A 10,076-nucleotide genomic window follows, 5' to 3' on the forward strand; every position below is an offset into this window, starting at 1 on the left:
GCCACGACTTCTGCCTGCTGGTGACTCGTCTTCCACTGTAGCTTCAGCTGCTGGCCTATCAGCAGCAAAACTCAATCTTGGGTTTGGATTGACACTCGCAAGGTATGATCAAGTTTGATCGAGATGGGCTTTGAAAGTCAAGTGCCAGAATCCCGGTGGCGATGGGTAGACTTCACTTCTTCGAGTCGCGTTTCACCCGGGTAGCATTACCAGCGCCTGATAAGACCTGTGAGACCTGAGTTTGCCATGTTTGTCCAAACGCACAGACCACCGTCTCTCCGCTAGCGCGGCAGGACCCGACGTCACCTCCGAAAGCTTCGGAAGCTCCCCGACAGCTGGACACACCCCTCCAAGCACCATGTCTCTTGCCGATTACCTTGCAAAAAAGTACTTGACAGCCGATGCGCCCCCGGAAAAGAAAAAGACCAAAAAGCGCAAGAGAAAGGAAGCTGAAGCCAGCGGCGGCCTTGTCATTGCCGACGACGATGCTACGGGTTGGAATACAGGTCCGCAGACCAACGACGATGATGAAGCGCCCATGAACGGTACGTTTTCTCAGTATCCTCACTACAAGATTTTCAAGTTCCTCCACTATGCGCGCTGGCACTGCTTCCCTCAATCACTGACAGCCCCTTCCAGTCGCCGGCACCAGCGCCGAATTCCGCAAAAAGAAGAACTCGGGCTGGAAAACGATTGGCAGCAGCGCGCCCACAAACGCCGACCAAGCAGCCGCCGACGCCATCATCGCCTCGGCCGCAGCAGAGAACCGCGCCTCGGGCACCGCAACCGACGAAGCCCCCACCATCGCCGACGACGACGAAGACGGACCCGTCATGGAATCCGGCGCCGCGGCCGGCCTACAAACAGCATCGCAGGTAGCAGCGGCGCTCGAGAAGCGGCAGCGCGAGGAACGCAAGCACATGGAAGCAGCGATGCGCGAGGCAGGCGCCGCGGCGGGCGAGACCATCTACCGCGACGCGAGCGGGCGCATCATCAACGTGGCCATGAAGCGGGCCGAGGCGCGGCGCGCGGCGACCGAGGCCGAGGCCAAGAAGCGCTTGGAGGAAGAGGAGGCCAAGGGCGACGTGCAGCGTGCCGAGAAGGAGGCCCGTCGCCAGGCCCTCGCCGACGCAAAGTACATGCCGTTTGCGCGCGGCGCCGACGACAAGGAAATCAATGACGAGATGAAGGAGGCCGAGCGCTGGAACGATCCTGCTATGCAGTTCTTGACCAACAGGAAGGAGAAGAAGAGTCGCTCCGGCAAGCCGCTGTATAAGGGCGCGTTTGAGCCTAATCGCTACGGCATTCGCCCAGGTCACCGCTGGGATGGCGTTGACCGCAGCAATGGGTTTGAGAGGGAGTGGTTCAAGTCGAGGAATGCGCGGGCTAATCGGAGGGACTTGGAGTACGCTTGGCAAATGGACGAGTAGTTGTGGGAACCAGGGCAGGCGCTTATGGCTGGCTTTGAGCGAACTTTGGGAGCGCATTGTCATCGCGCGGCGTTTGGGATCTTTCGTGGACGGGGCATAGTTTGTGCGTCACAAGTGCGCGGGGAATTTTAGATACCTACAGGCACATCACATCAACACGGTCGACACGCTCATGCTGCCGTGCCTCTTCTGCATCAATCGTATTTCATTTCACGCCCGAGACCGTGACGGATTGCTCCTCCATCCATGTACGAGGTGTCGAGATATATACATGCACCACTCGCTCCCCCCCATGCTACCACAGCACCTCAGCCTCGGCCGTAGGCAAATCCTCGCCATAGTCGGCCACCTCCTTAGGTTGGGTCGGAAAGGGCCTGCGATGCCACCTCCTGACAAAGCGATGGGCCTCAGACTTAGAGCGAAAACTGATGAGCCACCTCGGCGGCAACTTGCGCATGAGGCCGGACTGATCGGCAAACGCATCGCCTCTGCGCGCCGTGCTCATCTGGACGACGCCGGCCACGACCGTGGGCCCGCCGTTGACGTCGCCGAGGACGTCCCAGGGGACGCCGCGGTCGAAGCCGTCGGCGCGGATGGCGTCGACGATTTCGGACTTTGTGGGCTGGACGCCTTCGAAGTGCAGCAGCACCTTGGCGGCGACGCCCGGCGCGAGGTCCGTCACCTGCGGGTACCCGCCGTTGTGCACCAGGCGCGCCATGTCGTGCGGCCACGGCTCACGCTGGACCGTGGCGTAGACGTTGCCGGGCCGGCTGGGCGGGCCCAGCGTGTAGAGCTTGAGGGCTGCGCTGAGGTCTTCGCCCGTTTTCGAGTCTGTGAGGCTGAGCGGGACCGTGCGTGGTGAGAGCATGGATGTTGGTGCGTGTTTGAGGAGCGTGTCGTGTAGATTGATCAGGCGATACTTGAAGTTTATGGCACCGCGTACGCTACGGAATATAATGCAGTATTCGTCTTTTCGCGCGAGCGTGATTGGGTCACGTATTGGGATAGCTGTAGGAGTCAGCAGAGGGGACGAGAGGAAGAAAGGAATGGCACACTTTTCATGTACTCGGAGCTCCAGCCCTCGATATGCGCCGACCGTGGGAGCAGGCATCGAATGTCTTCCTCGGTAAGACGAGGACTGACAGCCTGTAGATTCATGATGCAGACTTTCTCTGGTTGTGATGATTCTTTGATCTCCGAGGAGATGTAGTGTGTAATGTTGGTTCCTGCTGCCGGGTCGAGTCGAATTTTAGGCACTTCAAACTCACGCCTGGTTACTTTATTTTTGTCTTGCTTCTTGGGCGGTTTCGGAAATAGCTCCTCATGCAGATTCTCCGGGGGAACGTCATGGTAGCTCAAGTCCTGGTCATTCTCTTGCTTTGTTCCAGTTCCACCTTGCGCAGCTTCCTTGTAGGTTGCCAGGCCTGGGTATCCTTCAATTTTCACCCTCCCCTCGGCCTCTTGCGCCGACTTTTGACCAGAAGTCCTGGCAAATTCTCGTTGGGAGACGGCATTTGGAAGCTGCCCTGTTTGTTCGCAGTCCTCCTCCGGGAATAGCGAGTTGTGCAATGCGGTTCTGCTATTTGACTTTGCCTGACCACCCGACTTTACGTTCTGATGGTTCGTTTTCAAAACCAGCTGCTTTTGATGTACATTTTCATCGGTTGAGAATTGTGCCGCATCCAGATCGGGGAAAAGTCTTTTCAGAAGCCCGTCTAGATCTTCTTCCACGGCCTCCTTCTTCTTCTTCTTCTCCTTCTTCTCCTGCTTCCCCTGATTCTTCGTTGCCGATGCCAGCTCAGGAAAGACTGCAGCAAAAAGTCCTTTTTGATTTTCCGGGTCATCATCTTGCTGCTCGAGCGCCCTGTCCTCGGCATCTAGTTCCCTGGTCATTTCGGGAAACAGATTAGCTAGCAGGCTGCCTGTTTGATTTGAAGTTGACGTGTATTTCTCGTTATCAGAATCCGGCTGCGACAGCTTGTCTTGCTGTTTGAGGTCTTGCACGTCCACATCTTGAGTATGAACTACTTCAGAAGTCTGCGCAGCCTCCTGTCCATTTGAATGATCTGGCACTGTGGATTCACCCTGGAGTGATTGCTCGGTACTGCCGCGTAATGAAGTTGTCTTTGCGACCGTACCTAGTGTGACCTGGTCTTCAGTCGTAGCTGATGTTTGCTCAACACCGAGACTGTGTAGTGCCTCAAAGTACGAGATATCAAGCCAATCTTGACTGTCTTTCACCGGAGGTTGTAAGCGATGAGCGGCACTTTGCTTCTGTGATTCCTCTTTGGGCAAGTCGGCCGCCGAGGAAAGCTCCTCGTCCATCTCATTTGCATTCCCATTTTGTAGGGCCGACTGCCGCAAGCTTCTCGGCTCTCCTTGTCCTCTTATTCGACTTGTTCGAGAGCTTCCCTCTGTTGTTCCCTCAGAATCAATGCCTGCAAGCCGTCGACGTCTCTCGCTGTAATTTCCTGAAGCCGGCAGCAGGCGAGGTCCTTCTCTTTGCTCATGTTTCTTAAGACTCTCTTCCAATTGTGCCAGGCGAGATGCTCTGGGGGCTTGCAGAGATTGTGTTTTCGAGCTGTACTCCCGAGAACTTATCGCTTGTCTAGAGCGCACACTGCGCCATGGCGGCCGAGCGAATGAAGTCGCCGCAGCGCGATTTCGGGGATGATTTTCTAGGCCAACAAGGCAGTCATAGAGTTTCTGGGGTTTTGTGGTGTACAGTGCGCTGGTCGGTATCGCCCTTGGTCGCAGTGGAAAGGTTCCTGGAGAAACGTGGAGAGCTCGGGAGAGCAGTCGACGATCGGTAGTGCCGAGGCGGCTCCGTATGGCGGTCGATGTAGGATGGAAAGAATCCAAGGATAGCTGCCAGGTTGGCGGCATGGATTCAGGCGAAGGGAGGGCGTTCTGAGCCGGATTGGGCCAGATGGTGAGGAATTGGACATTTGACAGCAGGTCAGGTCGAGTCGAGCTCGGAGCACGGGGGGCGGGGGGCACGGCACTGCGGGAGCGAGCGTCCGAGCGCCGGAGAGCTCACCTCAAGGCTCTGCTGGTGCGCCGGGCATTCTGGAGAAGCCGTTGTCAACACCACATCTGGAAGGGGGAAAAAAAAAAAAAAAATTTCGACTGGCGCAACAGCCTGCCCCGCTGCATTCCCTTCTCCCAGTCCGCCATGGACATCACTCCATTCCGCCTTCGATGGGCCTCGGCCAAGGCGTCAACCCCGCCTCCCCGCGCCCTGGACGCCGGCGGTCTGAGGGTCCTGATGTCCATGAAGAATCTCAAGTCTTTGGGTCTCGATATTGGTGACTACTGCCTTCTTGATCAGCCCGATGGGAGCCCCAAGGCCGTAGGTGTGGCCTGGAATACCAAGGCCGATCCAAAAGACCAGAACCGCATCGCTTTCATAGAAGAGCCCCTGAAGGACCTCTATGGTCTGAAGCTGGAGGACAAGGTCACAATTTCAAGATTTGAGCCGCAGAGACTGCAATATGCCCAAAAAATCCATGTTCAAGAGCTAGAGCCTGGAAGCAGCATCCTCCCAAAAGAAGCCTTGGAATTTTGGGCCAGAGTAGCATTGTGTAAGCAGACCTCTGAATTCCATTTATATCCGCTCTTTTCTCTTGCTAATTCCTTGCAGGCGGCCTTGATGCTGTCCTTTCCAAGGGCACATTTGCAGTCACACATCCTCGATCTGGTCGAAAGGTGCGCTTTTCGGTCAGCCAGGTCGAGCCTCCGGCTGAAGAACCCCACACGCCGTACTATTGCGACTACAAGAGCGAGGTTTGCCTTCTTCAATCTGGCCAAGTTGTCTCCACGACGACTGCACAGGAGCCCATCAAGTTTGAAATCAGCGCCGAAGGCATCGGCGGACTGCACCGCCAGGTCTTGGAGCTCAATGAACGCTTGACAACCCTCACCGACACACTGCGTCGTCAAAAGTACCCGGCTCTCCTGAAAAACAGCACAGGGATTCTCCTTCATGGCCCATCTGGCACTGGAAAGAGCTTACTCTTGCGTCAACTGAGTGAAGCCCCATGGCGCAAAGTCATCAATGTGGACGAACCGGCTGGATCATCCGAAAAGAGTCACAGCGCTTTACGCAAAGCTTTCGATGAAGCTGTCAAGGCCCAGCCAAGTCTACTCGTTCTCGACAAACTGGAGCATTTTGCCCCCAGGATCGAAGAGGGTGCTTCTTCTCGAGTGAGCTTAGCCGGATGCATTGCTGCCGAGATTGAGAAACTGGGAACGGCTCGGGTGCTGGTTGTGGGCACTGTCACGAAACTCGTCAATGTGGATCCTGTCCTGCGAACTCCGCAACACTTTTCAGACGAAATTGAAGTCCCTGTACCTGACTCTAGAGCCCGTATCGAGATTCTCAAGGTGCTCCAGGACCAGGACTGGCCAATCCGGGATTGGGTCGCCGAAGAAATCGGCGGCAGGACCCATGGCTTCGTGGGTCGAGATCTTTTGGCTCTTTACAACAAGGCACTCAAAAGAGCAGTGGATAGGCGTCTCGAGCAAGAAAAGCGTTTCTCAGTCAATGGCCTCGAGCAATCGTTTGACGCCATGAAAATTGAGAACCGGGAGCACGAAGACACCAATGAGCCGCAACAGAGGAAAGGAGACGCGCAAGAGGCCGTCGAAACTGAACCGGAGGAAGAATACTATGATTTCCTGGCTCCCGCTCAAGTTAAACTCGAAGATTTCGAAGCCGCCCTGCTCCAAGTACGCCCGACAGCGATGAACGAAGTATTCCTCGAAACCCCCAAGGTTCGCTTTTCAGACATTGGCGGCTCTGAAAGCGTCAAGCAAGCCTTGCGTGAGGTAACCGAATGGCCCTTCCGCTACGCGAATGACATGGGAGCTCTCGATCTCCAGCCGCAGCGAGGAATCTTACTGTATGGACCCCCGGGCTGCAGCAAGACTCTGTGCGCCAAAGCCATTGCCACCGAATCGTCGCTCAATTTCCTTGCCGTCAAAGGAGCGGAGTTGACGTCCATGTACGTTGGAGAGACAGAGCGTGCAGTGCGCGATGTTTTCAGCAAGGCTCGGGCCGCGTCGCCATCCATCTTGTTCTTCGACGAGATTGACAGCATCGCTGCGAGCAGAACATCAGGATCGCACTTGTCCGGCATGAATGTGTTGACAACGCTCCTAAACGAGATGGACGGCATTGAGAGTTTGAAGGGTGTGCTCGTCCTTGCCGCCACCAACCGGCCAGAGATTCTGGATCCTGCTCTCATGCGCCCTGGCCGCTTCGACGCGATTCTATACGTTGGGCTGCCAGATCTGGAAGCTCGCAGACAGATTCTGAATGCTACCGGGATGGGCAGGAGACCGTTGGGGGACGATGTAGACCTAGATGTGATGGCCGAGAGGCTAGAAGGATACAGCGGTGCTGAGATTGTGGAGTTGTGCGCAGAAGCCGCGAGAACGAGGTTGAGACGCCGGATCGAGAGGAGGGCCCAGGATACCGGGATTCCATACGTCGAGATGGCAGATTTTGAAGCTGCGCTGGAGAAGGTGCCCAAGAGGATTACAGCTGAGATGGTGGAGGCGTATGAGCAGTGGAGCGTGGGCGACGTCAAGAGGCTGTAGTGAGCATTCAAATGAGGGACAATTGAAGGGCGAGGAGCATCCAAAGCATTGACGAGGACAGTAACTACCTAGATAGGTAGGAGCACCTCATCTTTGTGTCGGGCGCTGTTTGCTCCTTCCCCAACCCATCCGGCAACCAACCGACACGGCACAGGCCACTGGCGGCTTGCAAAATAAATCCCAATTCTCCTGTCTCCACCTCCAACTCTCTCAAACCTCGTTCATCTTGGCCAACCCGCCTCCGTCGTCATGGCTCCATCTGCCGATGGCCCTCTGCCGGCCAACATTCCAGAGCTCAACGATCGAGCAGACTGGCCAACGTGGAAGACAACCGTGGAGCTCCACGTCAGGGCAATGAACGACGAAGAGCACTTGACCGAAAGCTCCCCCTATGGCATGAACCCCGTCCATCGAAAGGAATGGAAGCGCAATGACGCTACGATCATGTCCTTACTCTACGGCCACTGCTCTTTGAAGGTCCGGGAGCAGCTTGCCAACCACATTTCCACCGCCAAGGATATTTGGACTAGGCTTCACCACTTGTTCGATCAGTCCGGCTTCCAGTCCAAGATTGCGATCATCAATGGCCTCCGACACATCAAGCCCGCCGACTGTGGCTCCATTGGAGAGTACCTCGACGCCTTTGAGCACCAAGTCAACCTTTGTCGCACTGTTGCTGACTGGAAGGTTGAAGACAATGTCGCCTGCCTCTTCCTACTCGACGATCTGGCAGACTACCTCGAGTACTGGTGCGCTGTCAAGCGAAATAACTGGCGCCAATCTCAGAGCCCCACGCTTGCTTCTCTCATCCGCGAAGCCAAGGACGAGGCGCAACTTGTCAAGGTCTGCAAGACCGTCACCACCACCGTCTTACCCGCGATAACTGATGAAGGCACGACTGAACATCCTCTGCACGGCCAAGACTGCTCGAGGCAAGACACAGATATCAACAACCATGCCGATGAATCCATGTACGCAAGCAAGTATGAGTTCAAGAAAGATATTGAAGCTGCAGTCGCAAGCGCCCTGCAGGCCCAGGAGCAGTCCACCCTCACCACTGTTGCGAGCGAAAACCACACGTCTCCCTTCCCGGATATTCCCGAATTCGATGGTGATCGCAGCAAGTACGAGGCCTGGCGATACCAGCTCAACATCAAGCTCGCCTTTGACAAACGCTTTGGCCATGACGAAGACAAGGCGGCCTACATCATGACGCGACTTCGAGGACAAGCTCTATCCATTTTCACCTATCGACCCGGCGAAGCTGTCCCCAAGTCATCTGTGGAAGTCATCCAATGCCTCGACAAGTTTTTTGACACTCGCGACAAGCTTCACGTGGCCCGCACCAAGCTTGATTTCATGTACCAAGGCAACCGCCCGCTGGCACCCTTCGTCATCGAGTTCGTCAGCTTGGCGCAGAGGGCCGAGTGGGATTCGGTCACCACCAAGAAGGAGCTCATCAGCAGACTCAACTATGACCTGCACCCACACAGCAGGAAGAGGCTCGGCACGCTGAATTTGTCCGACCTCATCGATAACCTGATGGATGTGGTCGAGTACGAGGAGGGCCGGGATGGTTTCGTTGATCACCAGGAGGATGGAGCTAGCAAGCTCTCAGCAAGCGTTGGTTGAAAAGGCTGCAACCCATGAGCAAGGGCGTCGGTATCTACGACCACAATGGGAGACGGAAACTCCAGGTTTGGCTTCAGCAATGGAAACTCTCCAGTGACAGAACAGATACATAACAGCAGCATCGTCATTCGGACGCTTTGAGACGGGAAATAGCCTGCAGAGGGTAGTCAATAGAACACTTGAGAATGTTCCAACCCCATGTTCAGATTTCTGTGGGCTTGTTGTGACTTGAGAAGCTCTATTGTCGACTATCTTGTGTACGCCGAAAACAGTCCTGAACATGCCAGAATGTAAACGACACCTTCCTTCCGACTCAACCAAGCACTGCCTCTCCACCTTTCCCTCTTACACCCAAGCCTGAGCGCCTCTTCGAATGTCTGATCAGCCCGCCGACAACGCGACGACCCTGGCACCTGCTCTCCAGCTTCTTGAAGAAGCCGTGGACCTGGTGGCATCTGGCAAAGCCGGCCATGCTACTTGCAATGCGACTGCTATCCAGACGCTGCGAGAGGTGCTGAGCTACGTTGCCGACGAGAACCATGACGGCCGCGACGTTTCCCGCATCACCCTTGCCGTCGCCGTGGAAGGCGAGGAAGGGAGGAATCATGTCGATGTCTTGGTGAGTGTGTGGCTTTCCTCTGTCTTTCTTGCGGCGATGCTGAGTGCTTTGAGACTTGTGCTTACTTCCGTTGCTTGCATTTACAGCTCGCGCTGACGCCGCCGGATTACGAAGGTGACCGCGACGCGCTCTTCACTCCGGAAATCTTCGTCCTCGAGCCTTCTGAAGTCAGCGCCGCCAGCCCATCTGAACCGAGTCTTCCAACCGTTCCACCACCAGCAGCGGAGCCACCCTCCTCTCCCAGTGAAGGCGAGCTCGCAGTCGAAGCTTCGACCGAAGTCGAAAACAAAACCATCGCAGAGCCCAGCAGGACCGCGACAAATCTCAAGAAGCCTGAAGCACGTTCTCGAAACGGCGCACACTTCGGATGCGGGCAGTACCTCCCAGACAAACCGACCCCACCACCCCCTGGCAGCAACACCCCCTCGCCCACGACGCCGACGCCCACCACCACCACCGCCGCCACCGCCCTCCGCAACGACTTATTCTACACCACCGCAGACGGCCGCGTGGAGGTGCTCCGCCACCAATCCCCATTCCACTACACCAGCACCTCGCGTGTCGACCGCTCAGTGTGGCCAAACAAAGACCCACGGCGGCAATGGAAAGCGCACTTCTACGTCTGCGACATCTGCGTCCGCGAGCAGTCGGAGGAGCTGGACGCGCCCAACGCGATGCTGTTTTGCAAATGCCTGGCCCCGCTCTTCTCACCGCCCGGCGGCAGCGACAGCGGCGTCCAGATCGTCGAAGTCGAACCGTCGACGCTCGGCGTGCAGGCGCTGCGACGCTTC

The 10,076-nt window shown here is 56.4% G+C and overlaps 3 protein-coding genes across 3 annotated transcripts; 2 read left to right on the top strand and 1 right to left on the bottom strand.

Moving 5' to 3' along the window:
- Nucleotides 1–49: 49 nt before the first annotated feature.
- IWZ02DRAFT_91070 (Pre-mRNA-splicing factor cwc26) lies at nucleotides 50–1,578 on the top strand. The gene is made up of 2 exons (XM_066771404.1): nucleotides 50–545; nucleotides 640–1,578. The coding sequence occupies exons 1-2, from the start codon at nucleotides 359–361 to the stop codon at nucleotides 1,428–1,430; spliced, it is 978 nt and encodes a 325-aa protein (XP_066619118.1). The 5' UTR covers nucleotides 50–358; the 3' UTR covers nucleotides 1,431–1,578.
- A 38-nt stretch (nucleotides 1,579–1,616) lies between these two features.
- On the bottom strand, nucleotides 1,617–3,755 carry IWZ02DRAFT_485014 (uncharacterized protein; the record flags this gene model as incomplete). The annotated part of the gene is made up of 2 exons (XM_066769206.1): nucleotides 1,617–2,438; nucleotides 2,486–3,755. The coding sequence occupies 2 exons, from the start codon at nucleotides 3,753–3,755 to the stop codon at nucleotides 1,726–1,728; spliced, it is 1,983 nt and encodes a 660-aa protein (XP_066619119.1). The 3' UTR covers nucleotides 1,617–1,725.
- An 850-nt stretch (nucleotides 3,756–4,605) lies between these two features.
- Nucleotides 4,606–7,034, top strand: IWZ02DRAFT_494028 (AAA family ATPase; the record flags this gene model as incomplete). The annotated part of the gene is made up of 2 exons (XM_066769985.1): nucleotides 4,606–5,014; nucleotides 5,074–7,034. The coding sequence occupies 2 exons, from the start codon at nucleotides 4,606–4,608 to the stop codon at nucleotides 7,032–7,034; spliced, it is 2,370 nt and encodes a 789-aa protein (XP_066619120.1).
- Nucleotides 7,035–10,076: the final 3,042 nt, after the last annotated feature.

This window comes from Phyllosticta citriasiana, assembly GCF_038021145.1.
Source record: "Phyllosticta citriasiana strain CBS 120426 chromosome Unknown IWZ02scaffold_15, whole genome shotgun sequence".
Taxonomy (NCBI): Eukaryota; Fungi; Ascomycota; class Dothideomycetes; order Botryosphaeriales; family Phyllostictaceae; genus Phyllosticta; species Phyllosticta citriasiana.

What these genes read in the sequence shown, in the direction of transcription:
- IWZ02DRAFT_91070 (XM_066771404.1), top strand. Translation starts at nt 359, where the DNA reads ATGTCTCTTGCCGATTACCTTGCAAAAAAGTACTTGACAGCCGATGCG. An exon ending in TGATGAAGCGCCCATGAACG is followed by an intron (nt 546 to 639) that starts GTACGTTTTCTC and finishes AGCCCCTTCCAG; the next exon opens with TCGCCGGCACCAGCGCCGAA.